The sequence below is a fragment of the Oncorhynchus mykiss genome, chromosome 16, assembly GCF_013265735.2.
Source record: "Oncorhynchus mykiss isolate Arlee chromosome 16, USDA_OmykA_1.1, whole genome shotgun sequence".
Taxonomy (NCBI): Eukaryota; Metazoa; Chordata; class Actinopteri; order Salmoniformes; family Salmonidae; genus Oncorhynchus; species Oncorhynchus mykiss.
The window spans coordinates 8901993-8922248 of NC_048580.1; the positions used below are offsets into that span (position 1 = coordinate 8901993).

Genomic DNA, 20256 nt, shown 5'->3' on the forward strand with positions numbered 1-20256 from the left:
ATTCGAAAATGTCAGCCACACTTGTTGCTGACAGGTGTATAAAATTGGGTACACAGCCATGCAATCTCCATAGACAAACATTGTCAGTAGAATGGCCTTGCTGAAGAGCTCAGTGACTTTCAATGTGGCACCGTCATAGGATGCCAGCTTTTCAACAAGTCAGTTTGTCTGCCTCTGGAAGCAACGTCAGCCCAAGAACTGTTCATTGAGAGTTTCATGAAATGGGTTTCCATGGCCGAGCAGCCGCACACAAGCTTAAGATCACCATGCGCAATGCCAAGCGTTGGCTGGAGCTGTGTAAAACCTGCCGCCATTGGATCAGTGGAAACACGTTCTCTGGAGTGATGAATCACGCTTCACCATCTGGCAGTCCGATGGACGATTCTGGGTTTGGCGGGTGCCAGGAGAACGCTACCTGCCCCAATGCATTGTGCCAACTGTAAAGTTTGCTGGGGGAGGAATAATGGTCTGGGGCTGTTTTTCATGGTTCAGGCAATGCCCCTTTAGTTCCAGTGAAGGGAAATCTTAACGCTATAGCATACAATGACATTCTAGACTATTCTGTGCTTCCAACTTTGTGGCAACCGTTTGGGGAACCCCTTTCCTGTTTCAGCATGACATTGACCCCAACTTCAAGCCAGGGTCTAATCGCCCAACATCAGTGTCCAACCTCACTAATGCTCTTGTGGCTGAATGGAAGAAAGTCCTCGCAGCAATGTTCCAACATCTAGTGGAAAGCCTTCCCAGAAGAGTGGAGATAGTGACACATTTGTTGTTGTTTTGTCTCTGTACTCCAGCACTTTGGATTTGAAATGATACAATGACTATGAGGTTAAAGTGCAGACCGACAGCCTTAACATGAGGGTATTTCCATCCACATCGGTTGAACCGTTAACAAATTACAGCACTTTTTGTACATGGTCCTCCCATTTGAAGGACAAACCCACTTATGTGTATTAAAGTAGTCAAAAGTTTAGTATTTGGTTCCATATTCATAGCACGTTACTGTACTTTTTCTTGTTACTTTACAAACTTGTTGGATGCATTTTCTGTTTGTTTTGTTTGTCAGATAATTTGTTCCCAATATAAATGAATGGTAAATAATGTATTGTGTCATTTTGGAGTCCCTTATTGTAAAAATGTTATATGTTTCTAAACATTTCTACATTAATGTGGATGCTACCATGATTACGGATCATCCTGAATGAATTGTGAATGAGTGAGAAAGTTAGATGCACAAATATCATAACCCCCCCCCCCAAATAAAAAAAATGCTAACCTCATTGGTATGGTGAGAGGTCAACAGGCATGGGGGTATTTTATTTGTGCGTCATTCAGGATTATCCGTGATCATGGTAGCATCCACATTAATTTAGAAATGTTTAGAAACATATTAGGGGAGGGGTTAACAGAGGGCTAAGGGGAGGGGTTAACAGAGGGCTAAGGGGAGGGGTTAACAGCTGACTAGGGAAGGGCTTAACAGAGGGCTAAGGGGAGGGGTTAACAGCTGACTAGGGAAGGGGTTAACAGAGGGCTAAGGGGAGGGGTTAACAGCTGGCTAGGGGAGGGGTTAACAGCTGGCTAGGGGAGGGGTTAACAGAGGGCTAAGGGGAGGGGTTAACAGGGGGCTAGGGGAGGGGTTAACAGCTGGCTAGGGGAGGGCTTGTGTGGTTATTTTCAGACCAAGCATGGTTCCTTCTAAACTAAATGCATTGTGAATGCATATGATGCAAAAACATACTAAAACAGATTACACCGCTGCCTTAGACTGAGTTCACACACTACCTTTAAGTTACACACAGTACCCCGGGTCATGTACAAATGTCCATACGGACATGACATTTTATTTACAAATTGAAATGCAGGATTTTACAATCATTTTGAAAAGTGTCACATCAACAGGAGAGTTTGTGCCGCGTCTATATGTAGTTAAATGGCAGCAATAGTGTTGTGTTGTGTGTGTGTGTGTGTGTGTGTGTGTGTGTGTGTGTGTGTGTGTGTGTGTGTGTGTGTGTAGGGATTCAATTCCCCTGACATATGTACAATCAGAGCTGGATGCAACAAATGAAATGCATTCAGAAAGCGGTTCCCATTGAATTCAAACTGAAAGAGAAATGTGCGTGGGACAAATCAGAAACATACTGAAAGATACAGAAAAATACATTGTAGTACTGCATTGTAAGGTCACATACATGGGCCAAAAAGCTGGACCCGATACTGTGACAAACATGAGATAGGCTCTAAAGTCAATACTGCTTGTAGATCCACAGATGTTACCATCATTTGTAGATCAGTTAACATATGCAGAAGCTTGCTAAAGCTGGCCCTAGTGAGCAAACCGAAGAGACTTCTATCTTCAAGAGGCAAACGACACCAGCCAATTAAACCTCACCAAAAAGGAATGGGTGCGTATTCAGTCACACAAGGAAGTGGATTTTGGTTTGATTCAGCGAGAATGTGTCACTCGTAAGCCTTTCATAAGGGGGTGGAAATGCACTTTGATCACGGCAGAATACTGCAGCAGTTTCCACAATGACCGGGACGGCTTGGTTCTGGGAAAACGGTTGTGTTCATTCATGAACGGATGCATGAGAAACATTGGTTTCTTTGAAAGAATTAGGAAGTAACGCGTCATTGAAAATCATCTGAGACTGATCAAGTTGCCCGAGTTTGATTATGCTCAAAACTCAAATGTAAAGATCAAAGTACGTGGGCCTAGATTCAATCCGTACCGCGGAAGAGCTGTGTTATAGCGCGATTGACATACATTTCCGATTGAGCCGACATATGCAGCGTTTACCACGAATGCGGTCTCCTCGAACACGGAAATATTGCCTTTAAAAAAGGTGCATAGCCCGAAAAGGGGCGATGGGATTGAATCTAGCCCCAAATCAGTGCTTTATAGGTACTAATTAGAGTTGTAACTAATATATTCCCTCTCCACAAGGAGGGCGAGACTCACGTCAAGAATATTACAAGTACATACATACATAGTAAGCTACAACATGAAATGTCAGGAGAAGCGAAACATTCATCGCCATGAGATCTCTTCTTCTTCTGTGGTAAGTTACATATGTTCAGTCTGGCGCATTCATTATGTTTATACAGCGAAGCTAAGCTCTACCAGGGTGAGGTTTCACCAAGAGGAATCCCTGAGGTTAACCAGATAAACCACCGTAAATCAAGATTTAAAAAAAAGCATGTAAAAAATATGAACTTTTTTCAATTTAACTAGGCAAGTCAGTTAAGAACACATTCTTATTTACAATGACGTCCTACTGGGGAACAGTGGGTTACCTGCCTTGTCCAGGGGCAGGACAACAGATTTTTTACCTTGTCAGCTCGGGGGATACGATCCAGCAACCTTTCGGGTTAGTGGCCCAATGCTCTAACCACTAGGCTACCTGCCGCCCCTTAATGGGTGACTCATTTCTTCAACCGTAGGAAGAAAGCTTGATTTCTAAGTGTTTACCCACCTGGCTAACTCAAAGATCTTCCTTTGTGAAATCCCACCCAAATATGCATATCAGTGCCTTCAGGAAGTATTCATACCTTTTGATTTTGTCCACATTGTGTGTTACAGCCAGAATAAAACATTCATTATATTGAGATTTGTTTGTCACTGGCTTAACCACAATACCCCAAAATGTGCAAGCGGAAATGTTTACAAATGAAAACCGAATTGTCTTGAGTCAATAAGCATTCAAACACTTCGTTATGGCAAACACTAAATACTTTTTAGGAGTAAAAATGTGCTTAATCATGTCACATAGTAAGTTGCATAGACTCGCTCTGTGTGCAATAAGTGTTTAACATTATTTTGAAATGACTACCTCATCTCTGTACCCCACACATACAGATAAGTGTAAGGTCGGCAGTGAATTTCAAACACAGATTCAACCACAAAGAACAGGGAAGTTGTCTAATACTTTGTAAAGAAGGGCACCTATTGGTAGATGGGTAAAAAATAAAAAGTAGACATTGAATATCCCTTTGAGCATAGTGAAGTTATTAATTACATTCTGGATAGTGTATCAATACAGCCAGTCACTAACTCAGTTGCCAGAGAGAAAGGAAACTAATCAGGGATTTCACCATGAGGCCAATAGTGACCTTAAAACAGTTACAGAGTTTAATGGCTGTGATAGGAGAACACTGAGGATGAATCAAACACATTGCAGTTACTCCACAATACTAACCTAATTGACAGAGTGAAAATAAGGAAGCCTGTAGATGATGCATGTTTTGGAAAATTTGTATTATGTTTGTAACAAGACACTAAACTAATTACCTGCAAAACATGTGGCTCAGCAATTACATTTTTGTCCTGAATACAAAGTGTTGGATTTGCCCCAAACATAACACATTACTGAGTACCACTCTCCATATTTTCAAGCATAGTGGTGGCTGCATCATGTTATGGCTATGATTGTAATTGTTAAGGACTGGGGAGTTTTTCAGGATAAAAAAAATTAACAGAATAGAGCTAAGCACAGGCAAAATCCCAGAGAAAAACTGGTTCAGTCTGCTTTCCAGCAGACACTGGGAGATAAATTCACCTTTCAGCAGGACAATAACCTAAAACACAAGGCCAAATCTACACTGGAGTTGCTTACCAAGAAGACAGTGAATGTTACTGAGTGGCTGAGTTAGTGTTTTGACTTAAATCTACTTGAAAATCTATGGCAAGACCTGAAAATGGATGTCTAGCAACAATCAACAACCAATTTGAGAGCTTGAAACATTTTGAAAACGAATAACGGGCAAATGTTGCACAATCCAGGTGTGGAAAGCTCTTAGAAACTTACCCAGAAAGACTCACAGCTGTAATCACTGTCAAAAGGTGCTTTTACAAAGTATTGACTTAGGGGTGTGAATACTTACGTAAATTAGAAATGTCTGCATTATATTTTATATTTGCAAACATTTCTAAAAACATGTTTTCACTTAGTCATTATGAGGTATTGTGTGTAAAAAAAAAAATATATATATATATATATATTTAATCAATTTAGAATTCAGGCTGTAACAACAATGGTTAAGAATACTTCCTGAAGGCACATATGCGAGTATATACACACTCCAATATTGATTCAGCTCAGAGGCACTCCCTATATTTAGATTAGGTGGTGTTAGTTTACAATATTTATTTTTCTATGTATCTACCTATTGGAATTAACGCAATACGCCTTTAAAAAAAAATAACCAGAATAATCAACCGATCATTGGTATCGGAAGACATCTCTAAAAAGCAACAAAAATACATTTCCCTGTTTGGTTCTCAGAGTAGCAGGACAACAAGGTCCAGGTGACAGTCTGTCCATCTGTCTGTCCTTTGCTAGTTGTTCAAGGATGGTCTCTAAGTAGTTTGTGTCAGAGAGGACATCGACTTCCTTCATCGCTCCCTCCATCCGTCTTGTCGTTTCTAAGGCGGTCTCCCTCTCTCCATTGAGAGTCTATCAGCACTGGGTGAGCAGAGACACCTAACCTCCTCCTTCTGTCCAGCCCCCCTTGTCCTCCTGCTCCAAAAAATACACACACGTCTTGTCTGTCTGCAGGAGGAGTCTGGGTTAAAGGTCAGATCTTCTCATCAGTCATCTCCAGGAACTGGGCGTAGACGTCTCGGGAACACTCCCCCTTCGGGTTGAACAGGAACTTGTAGTAGCTGCCGTCAGCACAAATGGCTGATATGAGAGAGAGAGAGGGAGGGAGAGAGAGCAAGTGTCGCAATAAGAGAATGTACATCAGCTATATCCTCAAAGTCAAAAAAACTTTTTTTTCTTCTGGTTGGCACAAAAGTATGCACAAATCTAAGAATACAGTTTCCCACTCAAAGTCTAAAATGATGTCAACAATAAAACAATCAAATAAGTCGTGTCAGGTCAACAATCAAATGAGTCAACATTGAAGAAATGTCAAGCTGAATGTGTTTGCAGACACTGGACAGGAAGCAGGAAGTATGACTAATTTATGACTGCTGCACTGGGCTCTGTTCCAGACATGTGCCAAAGCAAACATGTACACAGAGAGCAACACTACCACACACACACACACACACACACACACACACACCCCTCACCTATGACAGAGTTGGGTTCTGTTCCAAAGGCACACACACACGGCGAATTTGATGGAACCTGGAACTTGGAGAAACTCCACTTGGAGCTGAAGTACTTAGGAAGGAAACTAGCCGAGGCTAAGCTAAGGATAAAAGGAAACAACAAGGATTCAGGGATGGGTTTTGAATTTATAGGAAACAAAACAAGGATTCGGGAAGGGGTTTGGAATGGTGGCTGGTTTAAAGATTAACATTGGAAAACAAAATGTGCTCACTTCAAAGTTACTCTTCCAAAAATGGTGTTTCTCATTGAACAGTCAATAATATAGATAGTTCTCTCAAAAAGAGCTTCATCACCACTGGCACCAAGGCAGTACTTTAATCTATGATCAATGTTGCAGTACTTGGACCTTTTAAGAGCTCCAGTCACAAAGTGCATAGAAAGGTGACAAATCAAATCAGACCTGGACTGTTTGTTCCTCTTGGGGTCCTCTGCAGCGAATATGTGGACTGTACCATGGTCACTAGACAGACAGATGAGGGACGCGTCCTGGTTGAAGTTGATGCTGGGGAACGGGGAACAGAGGGATACCAATCAGGACTAGAACAACAACTTACTATGACTAATATGAGGTCGTCGTACCGAACAACCTTTAGATGCACTCTGGATCAGAACATCTGCTTAAATTACTCAAAATGGAAACGTTAGTTCATTTGTCACATCTAATATCAGGTGAAGAAGAGACCCAGGTTGGTTGGTTGTTCTCACCAGTAGATGTTAGCGGCCTGTGACCCCCGCCTCAACTCTTGAATCAGGTGACCTGCCATGGTGTCAAATATTCTGATCAGGGTTCCCTGGAGAGAAATAAAGAGAGATACGGTGTTGGGAGTTGGTTACGCCTCGTCTACAAGCAACCATGACAACCAGTTGGGAGTTGGTTACGCCTCGTCTACAAGCAACCATGACAACCAGTTGGGAGTTGGTTACGCCTCGTCTACAAGCAACCATGACAACCAGTTGGGAGTTGGTACGCCTCGTCTACAAGCAACTATGACAACCAGGTGGGAGTTGGTTACGCCTCGTCTACAAGCAACCATGACAACCAGGTGGGAGTTGGTTACGCCTCGTCTACAAGCAACCATGACAACCAGGTGGGAGTTGGTACGCCTCGTCTACAAGCAACCATGACAACCAGTTGGGAGTTGGGTACGCCTCGTCTACAAGCAACCATGACAACCAGTTGGGAGTTGGTTACGCCTCGTCTACAAGCAACTATGACAACCAGTTGGGAGCTGGTTACGCCTCGTCTACAAGCAACCATGACAACCAGGTGGGAGTTGGTACGCCTCGTCTACAAGCAACCATGACAACCAGGTGGGAGTTGGTACGCCTCGTCTACAAGCAACCATGACAAACAGTTGGGAGTTGGTTACTCCTTGTCTACAAGCAACCATGACAACCAGTTGGGAGTTGGTACGCCTCGTCTACAAGCAACCATGACAACCAGTTGGGAGTTGGTACGCCTCGTCTACAAGCAACCATGACAACCAGTTGGGAGTTGGTACGCCTCGTCTACAAGCAACCATGACAACCAGTTGGGAGTTGGTACGCCTCGTCTACAAGCAACCATGACAACCAGTTGGGAGTTGGTTACGCCTCGTCTACAAGCAACTATGACAACCAGTTGGGAGTTGGTTACGCCTCGTCTACAAGCAACCATGACAACCAGTTGGGAGTTGGTTACGCCTCGTCTACAAGCAACCATGACAACCAGTTGGGAGTTGGTTACGCCTCGTCTACAAGCAACCATGACAACCAGTTGGGAGTTGGTATGCCTAGTCTACAAGCAACCATGACAACCAGTTGGGAGTTGGTACGCCTAGTCTACAAGCAACCATGACAACCAGTTGTAGAGACAAAAGGTACCGTCTAAGCCCAGGAGTAGTGGTAAAAGGGTTAAGGGTTAATTCCACGTTAAGAGTGACACATACATTTTAAAGTAAACAGAAAAAAAGAGTATGTCAAACAAAAACCAATGATTGCAAAGTTAAACAAACCATACAGCTCTATGAACAAAGACTATCTACTGGTGAGAACTTGAATCCAAGATGGTGTAGCAGTCAGTCGTCTGTCTTCGTCTTGTCGTGTCCCGTGTATATATCTTTTTATATATATTTTTTCTCCACATATTTTTTATATTTTTCTTAACTCCAACTTCAACATACTCTCCTGCTACCCGCCTCACCCAAGGTGGTATGGATCTGGTATTTTCTTTACTTTAGAACCGGAACCCCCAACAGAAGCTAGCCAGCTAACTAGCTACTAGCTAGTAGTCAGCTAGCCACTGCTAGCGGTCATCAGCTAACCTTTAGCCTGGACAACTCCTGCCAGTCTGCACAGCGCGATTCAATCCAGAGCATATCGGACTTCTTCTTCTCCATATCTCCAGATTCCTACCGCAAGCTCTGAACCTTTTCACCTAGCTAGCTACTATCCGATTGGCTTCTCCTTACTAACGTCCATGTTGCGAAGCAAACACCAATTAGCCTGGAGCTAGCCTATGCTAGGCCCATCTCCCGGCTAGCAGAAGAGGTCCATCAGCCACTCCTTGGGCTACAATACCTATTTTGTCAAATGGACTGGACCCCTTTTACTGCCGATACAGAACCCCGCCGATTCATCACGACAGGACTACCGACGTAATCCGCCCGAGAAGGATTTTTTCAACAGGCTCCTCCGTCGCCACGTACCTTGAATGCCCATCTGCTAGCCACGGTCCACTAGCTGTCTAGAGCATATCGGACTGTTAGCTGTTAGTCCGTCAGCCAATATCTTGGGCTAAAATACCTATTTTTTGCCAACTGGCCTGGACCCTTTTACTACACAGAGCCCTGCTGATCCATCACAACTGGTCTGCCGACTTAAACGCACGAGGGGGCTACAACAGACTTCTTCCGTCGCGACATCCCTCTAAGGCCCATCTGCTAGCCCCGGCCCACTAGCTGTCTGAATCGCTGTGTCTCCAGCCCGCCTAGCTATTCACTGGACCCTATGATCCATTGCCTACGCAAGCCTCTCCCTAATGTCAATATGCCTTGTCCATTGCTGAGTTGCAATCTACTGCAGAGAGAGCCTGCAAAGTTCTGTCTTACTATCCAGGTCTGTGCACAAACAATTTGAGCTTCTACTTCTAAAAATCCACCTTTCCAGAAACATGTCTCTCACCGTTGCCACTTGCTATAGACCACCCTCTGCCCCCAGCTGTGCCCTGGACACCATATGTGAATAGATTGCCAGCTGATCTAGTTTCAGAGCTCGTACTGTTAGGTGACCTAAACTGGGACATGGTTAACACCCCGGCCATCCAACAATCTAAGCTTGAAGCCCTAAATGTCACACAAATTATCAAAGAACCTACCAGGTAAACACGGGCACCCTCATAAAAAAACATAAACACGGGCACCCTCATAGATATCATCCTAACCAATCTGCCCTCCAAATACAAACCTCTACTGTTTTCAACCAGGATCTCAGCGATTACCACCTCATTGCCTGCGTACGTGGGTCTGCGGTCAAACGACCACCCCTCACTATCAAACGCTCCCTAAAACACTTTAGCGAGCAGGCCTTTCTAAACGACCTGGCCCGGGGTATCCTGGAAGAATATTGACCTTATTCTGTCAGTAGAGGACACCTGGTTATTCTTTAAAAGTGCCTTCCTCCCCATCGTAAATAAGCATGCCCTGTTCAAAAAATTTAGAACCAGGAACAGATATAGCCCTTGGTTCACTCCAGACCTGACTGCCCTTGACCAGCACAAAAACATCCTGTGGCGTACTGCATTAGCATCGAATAGACCCCGCAATATGCAACTTTTCAGGGAAGTTAGGAACCAATATACACAGGAAGTTAGGAAAGCAAAGGCTAGCTTTTTCAAACAGAAATTTGCATTTGGTAGCACAAACTACAAAAAGTTCTGGGACACTGTAAAGTCCATGGAGAATAAGAGCACCTCGTCCTAGCTGCCCACTGTACTGAGGCTAGGAAACACTGTCACCACCGATAAATCCACGATAATTGAGAATTTCAATATGCATTTTTTTATGGCTGGCCATGCTTTCCACCTGGCTACCCCTACCCCGATCAACAGCCCTGCACCCCTCACAGCAACTCGCCCAAGCCTCCCCATTTCTCCTTCTCCCAAATCCAGATACCAGATGTTCTAAAAGAGCTGCAAAATCTGGACCCCTACAAATCAGACGGACTGGACAATCTGGACACTCTCTTTCTAAAATGATCCACCGAAATTGTTGCATCCCCTATTACTAGCCTGTTCAAACTCTCTTTCATATCATCTGAGATCCCCAAAGATTGGAAAGCTGCCGCGGTCATCCCCCTCTTCAAAGGGGAGACACTCTAGACCCAAACTGCTACAGACCTATATCTATCCTACCCTTTCTTTCTAAGGTCTTCAAAAGCCAAGTTAACAAACAGATCACTGACCATTTCGAGTCCAACCGTACCCTCTCCGCTATGCAATCTGGCTTCCGAGCTGGTCATGGTTTCACCTCAGCCACGCTCAAGGTCCTAAACGATATCATAACCGCCATCGATAAGAGGCAATACTGTGCAGCTGTATTCATCAACCTGGCCAAGGCTTCCAACTCTGTCAATCACCACATTCTTATCGGCAGACTCAACAGCCTTGGTTTCTCATATGACTGCCTCGCCTGGTTCACCAACTACAAATCAGACAGAGTTCTGTGTGTCAAATCGGAGGGCCTGTTGTCCGGACCTCTGGCAGTCTATGGGGGTGCCACAGGGTTCAATTCTAGGGCCGACTCTTTTCTCTGTATACATCAATGATGTCGCTCTTGCTGCTGATGATTCTCTGATCCACCTCTACGCAGATGACACCATTCTGTATACTTCTGGCCCTTCTTTGGACACTGTGTTAACTAACCTCCAGACGAGCTTCAATGCCATACAACTCTCCTTCCGTGGCCTCCAACAAATAAAACTAAATGCATGCTTTTCAACAGATCGCTGCCCGCACCTGCCCACCCGTCCAGCATCACTATTCTGGACGGTTCTGACTTAGAATATGTGGATAACTACAAATATCTAAATGTCTGGTTAGACTGTGAACTCTCCTTCCAGACTCACATCAAGCATCTCCAATCCAAAATTAATTCTAGAATCGGCTTAATATTTCGCAACAAAGCATCCTTCACTCATGCTGCCAAACATACCCTTGTATAACTGACTATCCTGCCAATCTTGGACTTCGGCGATGTCATTTACAAAATAGCCTCCAACACTCTACTCAGCAAATTGGATGCAGTCTATCAAAGAGCCATCCGTTTTGTCACCAAAGCCCCATATACTACCCACCACTGCGAGCTGTATGCTCTCGTTGGCTGGACCTCCCTTCATATTCGTCGCCAAACCCACTGGCTCCAGGTCATTTATAAGTCTTTGCTAGGATTCCTCTTTTGGCTGCCTTTCCTTCCAGTTCTCTGCCGACAATTACTGGAACGAATTGCAAAAATCACTGAAACTGGAGACTCATAACTCCCTCACTAACTTTAAGCACCAGCTGTCTGAGCAGCTCACAGATCACTGCAGCTGTAAATAGCCCATCCAACTACCTCATCCCAATACTGTTTTTTTTTGCTCCTTTGCACCCCAGTATCTCTACTTACACATTCATCTCTGCACATCTATCACTCCAGTGTTTATTTGCTAAATTGTAATTATTTTGCCACTATTTATTGCCTTTACCTCCCTTATCTTACCTCATTTGCAAACACTGTATATAGACCTTTTCTATTATATTATTGACTGTATGTTTGTTTATTCCATGTGTAACTCTGTGTTGTTGTATGTGTCGCACTGCTTTGCTTTATCTTGGCCAGGTCGCAGTTGTAAATGAGAACTTGTTCTCAACTAGCCTACCTGGTTAAATAAAGGGGAAATCAATAAAAATAAAAAAAATACTTAACTATTTCCACTGAACATTTTACAAAAAACATTTACTTGAGCAGTTCAAATGCGAAGTTTGGTAACAGAATGACGGTTGGTGTTGTTTGTGCCGACATTCTGTTACCAAACTTAGCATCTGCAGTGTTCTTCAAGTAAATGTGTTTTGTACAATTTGCAGTGGAAATAGTTAAAAGTAGTCCTTGCTCATAGACGTGTATGGTTTAACCTTGTAATCATTGGGTTTTTTTTGACACACATTTTAAAGTAAAAAAATCTGAGTCTCAGTCTCACTCTGTCACTGTGGAATGTCCCTTTAGTCAATGAGTATTTTTTTAAAGGGTTGTATTACTTTCTCGGAGGCGGTGGCTATCCTGGTTCCCTGCAGGTTGAGGGCGATGCAGCACAGCGCCCCCTCATGGGCGGGGATGTCCACTGGAGGCTTCTCTGTGTTGGCCAGGTCTACGATCTGCACATGCCCAGAGTGGGTGCCCGGGAACGCCAGGAGAGAGTTGTTACTGTTGGGACACAGCACACACAGACCTGGGGAGAGTGTATTAAAATGGAGGGGAGAGAGAGAGAGAGAGAGATGAGAGGAGAGGAGAAGCTACACATTACACACCATATAACACTGTTGTGAAGATTGTTTGTTTACTTAAATTACGAGCATGTCTAATATTGTATTTAGCAGCATGGTTAGGAGTCTGGAAGCTGCAGTAGACAGTAGTCGGTCCGTCTGTATTGTAGTACTGACCTTTGGGGTTATAGCAGGTCTCAAACACATGCAGCTGATGAGGGTTGTGGGTGAACGTGAACACTTTGATCATAGAGTCCAGGACCACAACGATCCTGAGGACATCAGAGAGATAGAGACATTAGGCTAATGATTTCTGGCCCACTAGCATACAGCAATCCAATGGGGAAACATTGGTAAGAAAACATTGGCTTTACTCATTTCGTATGTATATACTTTATTCTACTGTATTTTAGTCAATGCCACCGCAACATTGCTTATCATAATATTTATATATGTCTTAATTCCATTCTTTTAATTTTAGATTTGTGTGTATTGTGTATTGTTAGATATTACTGCACTGTTGGAGATAGGAACACAAGCATCTCACTACACCCGCAATAACATCTGCTAAATATGCGAAAGTGACAAATAAATTGTGATTTCTCCTGACACCGACATACTACCTTCTAACATTCCCCTTTAACGTTACCTAAAAAGGTGAACATCTTAACAGTCATTGCTTTTCAGGCAATTCCAGAGTAGTCCTCTCTAAAAGCAACAAGGATCTATACTGTGTTATACCATTACTGCATTGGGACCTAGTACTGTATAATTACCAAACCAATTACTATGTTAATGACTGCCAATCCAACAGGTTCTGGGCCTAAGAAGAGGAAGTGCAATCACAGCCTATTATTACTGTACTACTACAGGCAGCAAGTAGTCTAGTGGTTAAGAGCGTTGGGTCAGTAACCGAAATGTTGCTGGTTCGATTCCACGAGCCAACCGGGTGAAAAAAATCTGTTGATGTGCCCGTGAGCAAGGCACTTAACCCTAATTGTTCCTGTATTTCGCTCTGGATAAGAGCGTCTGCTAAATGACTCAAATGTAAAAATGTAAATGCTGGTACCGTCTCCCACCCTCTCTGTCCTGTAACTAAAGCTAAATATCTCATTTGATTCCCGATACAGTGGCCTGCAGTACTTCCAACTAAATGACACTTTATTCGTCCGATGCTTCGTAAAACAACAGGTGTCGACTAACAGTGAAATGCGTACTCGCGTAAGCAATGCTTATGCGATCGCTGTGTGCCACTGACGATGAAACACAACGGCTGTAATTCCTAATTGGTCTTAAACAAAGAGTTAAACTGGTACTAAAAATGTGAGTACATTGGAGTCAATGGGTGTTTCTCAAAATGCTTACTACTGCGGTCGGAGCACGCAAACTGGAGCACGGGAGGGTTGGAGTATGAGTTCAAATCCAAGTATGTGAGCACGGAGGGCACTTCTCTAATGCGTAATTGTACCTATTTTGAAGCATGCATCGATGCAAGCTTCAATGGAAAGTATGCACAGAAATATGACGCAACCCCGTACAAATAACGCAAAATGTATTGAAATCAATGGCGGACATTATTTGAGCTGAAGCAAGGGAAAATAAACTCCAACTTCGGAGTGAAATGTTGCCTATTCATATCTCATATGTTGCCTGACTATAATATTTTTTATCTTGATACGTTAATAAATACATGCTGTGTTAATTTTGACATGTTTACCTGCCTACGCAGCGTAGACCACGAGCCCATAATAAGTCAAGAATTGTTAGCTAGCTACCAACGAAGGTTTGACATGTATCTTGCATAATATTAGTTTTAGGTCATTTTGCCAGTTAAACTATCTGGTTGGCTACATTATTACAATTCACATATAGCTAGCTGATTGTTATGAAGTATACACACCTATTCATTCAAGGGATTTTCTTTATTTTTACTATTTTCAAAATTGTAGAATAATAGCAAAAACATCAAAACTATAAAATAACATATGGAATCATGTAGTAAATCAAAATGTATTATATATTTGAGATTCTTCAAAGTTGCCGCCCTTTGGCATTCTCTCAACCAGCTTCATGAGGTGGTCACCTGGAATGCATTTCAATTAACATGTGTGCCTTGTTAAAAGTGAATTTGTGGAATTTCTTTCCTTCTTAATGTGTTTAAGCCAATCAGTTATGTTGTGCAAACCTAGAGATGGTATACAGAAGATAGTGATTTACCATATAGGGCTGAGTCCAAATGATGGCAAGAACAGTGCAAAAAAGCAAAGAGAAACGACAGTCCATCATTACTTGGAGAAACTTTCAAAGTGCAGTCGCAAAACCCATCAAGCGCTATGATGAAACTGGCTCTCATGAGGACCGCCACAGGAAAGGAAGACCCAGAGTTCCCTCTGCTGCAGAGGACAAGGTCATTAGAGTTACCAGCCTCAGATTGCAGTCCAAATAAATGTTTCACAGAGATCAAGTAACAGACACATCTCAACATCAACTGTTCAGAGACTGCGTGAATCAGGCCTTTGTGGTCAAATTGCTGCAAAGGAACCACTACTAAAAGACACCAATAAGAAGGCTTGGGCCAAGAAACACGAGCAATGGACATTAGACCGGTGGAAATCTGTCCTTTGGTCCAAATTTGAGATTTTTGGTTCCAACCGCTGTGTCTTAGTGAGACGCAGAGTAGGTGAACGGATAATCTCTGCATGTGTGGTTCCCACCATGAAGCACAGAGGAGGTGGTGTGATGGTGTGGGGGTGCTATGCTGGTGAAACTGTCAGTGACTTAGAATTGAAGGCACACTTAATCAGCATGGCAATCACAGCATTGTGCAGCGATACGCCATCCCATCTGGTTTGTGCTTAGTGGCACAATCATTTTTCAACAGGACAATGACCCAAAACACCTCCAGGCTGTGTAAGGGCTATTTGACCAAGAAGGAGAGTGATGGAGTGCTGCATCAAATGACCTGACCTCCACAATCACCAGATCTCAACCCAATTGAGATGGTTTGGGAAGAGTTGGAAAACAGAGTGAAGGAAAAACAGCCAACAAATGCTGAGCATATGTGGGAACTCCGTCAAGAATGTTGGAAAAGCATTCCTCATGAAGCTGGCTGAAAGAATGCCAAGAGTGTGCAAAGCTGTCATCAAGGCAAAGGGTGGCTACTTTGAAGATTCTCAAATATAAAATATATTTTGATTTGTTTTACACTTTTTTGATACTAAATTATTCCATATGGGTTATTTCATAGTTTTGACGTCTTCACTATTATTATGCAATGTAGAAAATAGTAAAAATAAAGAAAAACCCTTGAATGGGTAGGTGTGTCCAAACTTTTGACTGGTAGTGTATCTTGTTTCGTCGCTATTTTCCTGGCTGGAAGACGGTTCAGTGAATTGGCAAGTCAATAGTTCAATAGGGCTATCTAGCTGATAATTATGAGGTAAAACGTTTGCCTTGTGTATAACTTGTTGGGTCTCTATTGTTGCCATTGCCCTGGCTAGAAAAAGGTTCAGTGAATGGGGAGGAGCAGTGTGAGGTAATACAGTAGGGGGAGGAGCAGTGTGAGGTAATACAGTAGGGGGAGGAGCAGTGTAAGGTAATACAGTAGGGGAGGAGCAGTGTGAGGTAATACAGTAGGGGGAGGAGCAGTGTGAGGTAATACCGTAGGGGGAGGAGCAGTGTGAGGTAATACCGTAGGGGGAGTGTGAGGTAATACCGTAGGGGGAGGAGCAGTGTGAGGTAATACCGTAGGGGGAGGAGCAGTGTGAGGTAATACCGTAGGGGGAGGAGCAGTGTGAGGTAATACCGTAGGGGGAGGAGCAGTGTGAGGTAATACCGTAGGGGGAGGAGCAGTGTGAGGTAATACCGTAGGGGGAGGAGCAGTGTGAGGTAATACCGTAGGGGGAGGAGCAGTGTGAGGTAATACCGTAGGGGGAGGAGCAGTGTGAGGTAATACAGTAGGGGAGGAGCAGTGTGAGGTAATACAGTAGGGGGAGGAGCAGTGTGAGGTAATACCGTACGGGGAGGAGCAGTGTGAGGTAATACCGTAGGGGGAGGAGCAGTGTGAGGTAATACCGTAGGGGGAGCGCGAGTGCTTCTCAAATGGAATGTTTCATGCATTCGTCACACTCTCGTCCACACAAGAACGTACTCAGGAAAACGTCTTCGGAGAATGCACTCGGGAGCACACTAGTATGCGTATTGAGAAACGCCCAGTGTGTGGTTGTGTTGGCACTCAACGCTGCTGATCGAAACACCCCGAGGGAAACACAAGTGTTCCTACCTGTCCCTTCGAAGCTTCACTGCTTTGACCTCCGTGGAGAACTCGATTTCTATAACCGTCTTTTTCTTCAGGTCATCCCAGATCATCACTAGAGGAAAACATCAGAGGACATGGTGGGAATTAACAACAGTCAAGAAGACTAACGTGAGAGAGATGATGCCGTTTGTCTCTAGTTTCAGACCAAATGTAAAGAAACAACTGGATACGGTCAATCTGATGGAAAAGTCTACCACTATTGAGATAATTGCAAGGGAAACATTTCAAACAGATTTTTTTTAAGTGTTATTTTGAGAGTTCCAAAATATATTGTTTGTTATGCTCATAGTACATAGACACAGGCAAGTTCAACACAAGCACCACACACACAGTAACCACCATACCTTTGTTAGGTGGATATTTGGGCTTCTTCCCTCCTCCGACCAGCGCTAGGTAGTTACACCTGAACAGCATCTCCACATGGCTGACCCCGCCCTCCATGAACTCTGGAAGACACACACAGAACCACCTCATTGGCCATTCTGCTGTCAATCTGGCAGGTGCCGAGTAAACCGAGCCAATGAGAATCAAGGATGTTGCCTCAAAAACCACCACAATTATCCAAAATATTTTTTCAGACAAGATCTCTAAAATGTTACTAGAAAGATACACTCCTGACCAGGAGGATTTAAATAGTTTTAATATCTCAAAGGTTTTACTCGTTTTCAAGAAAGTAGCAGACAGTAAATAGCAGACAACTCATTCCATCTGCATATTAAAACAAGTCTTCCCAGCATGCATGATGCCTCACAGAAACCCAATATCCTAGCACCTGCACACATAGGTAAAGGTTGGACAATGAACAGAAAAAGTGTTTGTTTAAAATAACGCTGGTCTGGAACAAAAGCCTGCACACCCTGCAGAAACCCAACTGGACCAGGTTATCCCTGGCCTATAGGCTCCCGAGTGGCGCGGCACAGCGGTCTCTTTGTATTGCATTTCAGTGCTAGAGGCGTCACTACAGACACCCTGGTTCGAATCCAGGCTGTATCACAACCGGCCATGATTGGGGGTCCCATAGTGCGGTGCACAATTGGCCCAGCGTCATCCAGGTTTGCCCGGGGTAGTATGTCATTGTAAATAAGAATTGGTTCTAACTGACTAACCTAGTTAAATAAAGGTTCAATTTAAAAAATATACAATAATAATTTCCCTACAGTACTAAAGACAGTACAGTAAGCCGTCGTTTCCTATAGTGACTTTGGACCAGGTTATGTGCGGGGTGAGGAGTCACATGTGCAGGGCCGAGTGGCGGAATGATTAACTTTCTCATATAGCCCTCCTCATCCAACTAGAGTACCAATCCAGCCACAGACAGATCCATCTCGTCTCACACACAGTAGGAACAGGAAGGAAGTGCGCTGGTTCTCGCCCGTCACAACGCTGTGGCCCCGGTATGCAGCAAAAAATGCCTTGATTTACCGCAAGCACTGCTACTCACCCATTGAGTTTCTTTACATATCAATAGAATGGTTACCCTATACCTTTTGATAAATAGTAAACTGTGGAAAAAACACATTATGATGAATCATGACTTATTTATTTATTTTATTGTAGACAATTAGGATTTTGTGTTTCATTATTTGCTGTACAGTCATTATCTTGACATATATTTACCTTGTTTTTCTTTCTCTTTGAGTGGGTCTGCGTTGTACACTCTAAACCCATTCTCCATTCCGCAAGCAAAGCATCCTGGAAGGAGCACAGAAAATACCATTGGTTAGAACAACCCTGATCGAAGCTTGGGCCAAACAAATTCACCGTGTATGAACAACCCCAAGATAATCACATTGAGCCGCAATGTGTGTCTGTCTTCGAAGACATCATGATTATATGGAAGGTCGACTAAGGACAGACTATGATTTCCATTCAGTCTCCTATCTGTTCCTGTTCTTTCTCTCTATCATATCAGAGTTGGAGTTTGTCCTACTGCTCCAGTGACCAGATGCTGCCTGTGAGGAAGGCACACACAGTGGGCATTGAACAGAGTGTTTGAATATTAGCTACCAGTCATTTCTTTGTTTGGAAGGAGACCCATTCATTCACTGCTCAGTGAAGAAAAGCTGGCTAGGGGCCACCCAGACCCACCCACCCTCACAACTTGAGCTCCCTAGTTAAATAAAGGTTCAATAAAAAATACCTAGCCATCTTTTGATGTAAACTATTTAGTAGTTTAGCAGTTGTTAAACTAACGTTATAACCACAGATAAAAAGGGGAACGTTATACCATCTTTGTTATAACCATCTGTGCTATACCGCTACTATGTAGCTAAGATAGTTAGTTAGCTTGTCAACGACAGAGGCGCTAAAGATGAGGACATTTAACAACCCCTGCAAGTATATACGGTAAAGTGAAGAGTAACGTTATGTTGGCTATTTACAACATACATTTAACGAAAGTTTAGCAGATGTTTATTTGACATCAGACAACATTAGTGCTACAAATGGAAGAGCCTAACAGATCCATAACATTTAACTCGCTCTGGTCATGATGTTACATCTAAAATGTGTTACATGTAAAATTATTTTAGTTTTCTCAAATGACAATCCAATCACGATTTCACAACAACTTAATATGCCTAGAGAACAACTAGCCAGCTAGCTAGCGAAGGCTGACAAAACGTTTAAAGTTAACCCCCGGCCTCAACACGTCGTCGGTAGCGTGGCATCGACGACAAAAACTGTCAACCAAAGACGATTTCGATGAGGAAACCATTTCTCACCATGATCCTGGTTGAATCCCGCGTACAAGAGTCCGTTCCCGTGTGCATTTGACGGTAATAAATTCATTACTTCGATCAGATAATCAGAGGCGTACGTTAGCCGAATTTTAACAGAATGCTAGCTAGCGTTCCTCCTGTGCCACAGACAAGCAGCCAGGAAAAACAACACAGACAGACACAGCTATTGGTTCCAGGACGCTCAAACGAGCACCGAGCGATCGATTGATTGATTGGGAGTGGGCGTTTCAGTACTAGTCCAAAGACTGAAAAAACAAACAATATACTGTATATTTGATATTTTACACCTTTATTAAACGGTGAAAACATATTAAAACCTAGGTCTCTTTTTCTCTGTGTTATGATACAACATAAATATACACATTAAACGCAACATGTAAAGTGTTGGTCCCATGTTTCATGAGCTGAAATAAAAGATCTCAAAAACTTTCCATATGCACAAAAAGCTTATTTCTCTCAAATGTTTTGCGCAAATGGGTTTACATCCTTGTTAGTGAGCATTTCTCCTTTGACAGGATAGTTCAACCACCTGAAAGGTGTGGCATATCAAGAAGCTTATTAAAAACAGCATGATCATTA

The 20256-nt window shown here is 43.2% G+C and overlaps 1 protein-coding gene across 1 annotated transcript; it reads right to left on the reverse strand.

Moving 5' to 3' along the window:
* Positions 1 to 4978: 4978 nt before the first annotated feature.
* LOC110491315 (WD repeat domain phosphoinositide-interacting protein 3) lies at positions 4979 to 19866 on the reverse strand. Its single transcript, XM_021564678.2, has 10 exons — positions 19660 to 19866; positions 18554 to 18628; positions 17281 to 17382; positions 16901 to 16988; positions 12796 to 12890; positions 12394 to 12584; positions 6828 to 6913; positions 6523 to 6624; positions 6080 to 6201; positions 4979 to 5684 (listed from the first exon to the last, which is right to left on the reverse strand). The coding sequence occupies exons 1-10, from the start codon at positions 19724 to 19726 to the stop codon at positions 5578 to 5580; spliced, it is 1035 nt and encodes a 344-aa protein (XP_021420353.1). The 5' UTR covers positions 19727 to 19866; the 3' UTR covers positions 4979 to 5577.
* Between the last annotated feature and the right edge of the window lie 390 nt (positions 19867 to 20256).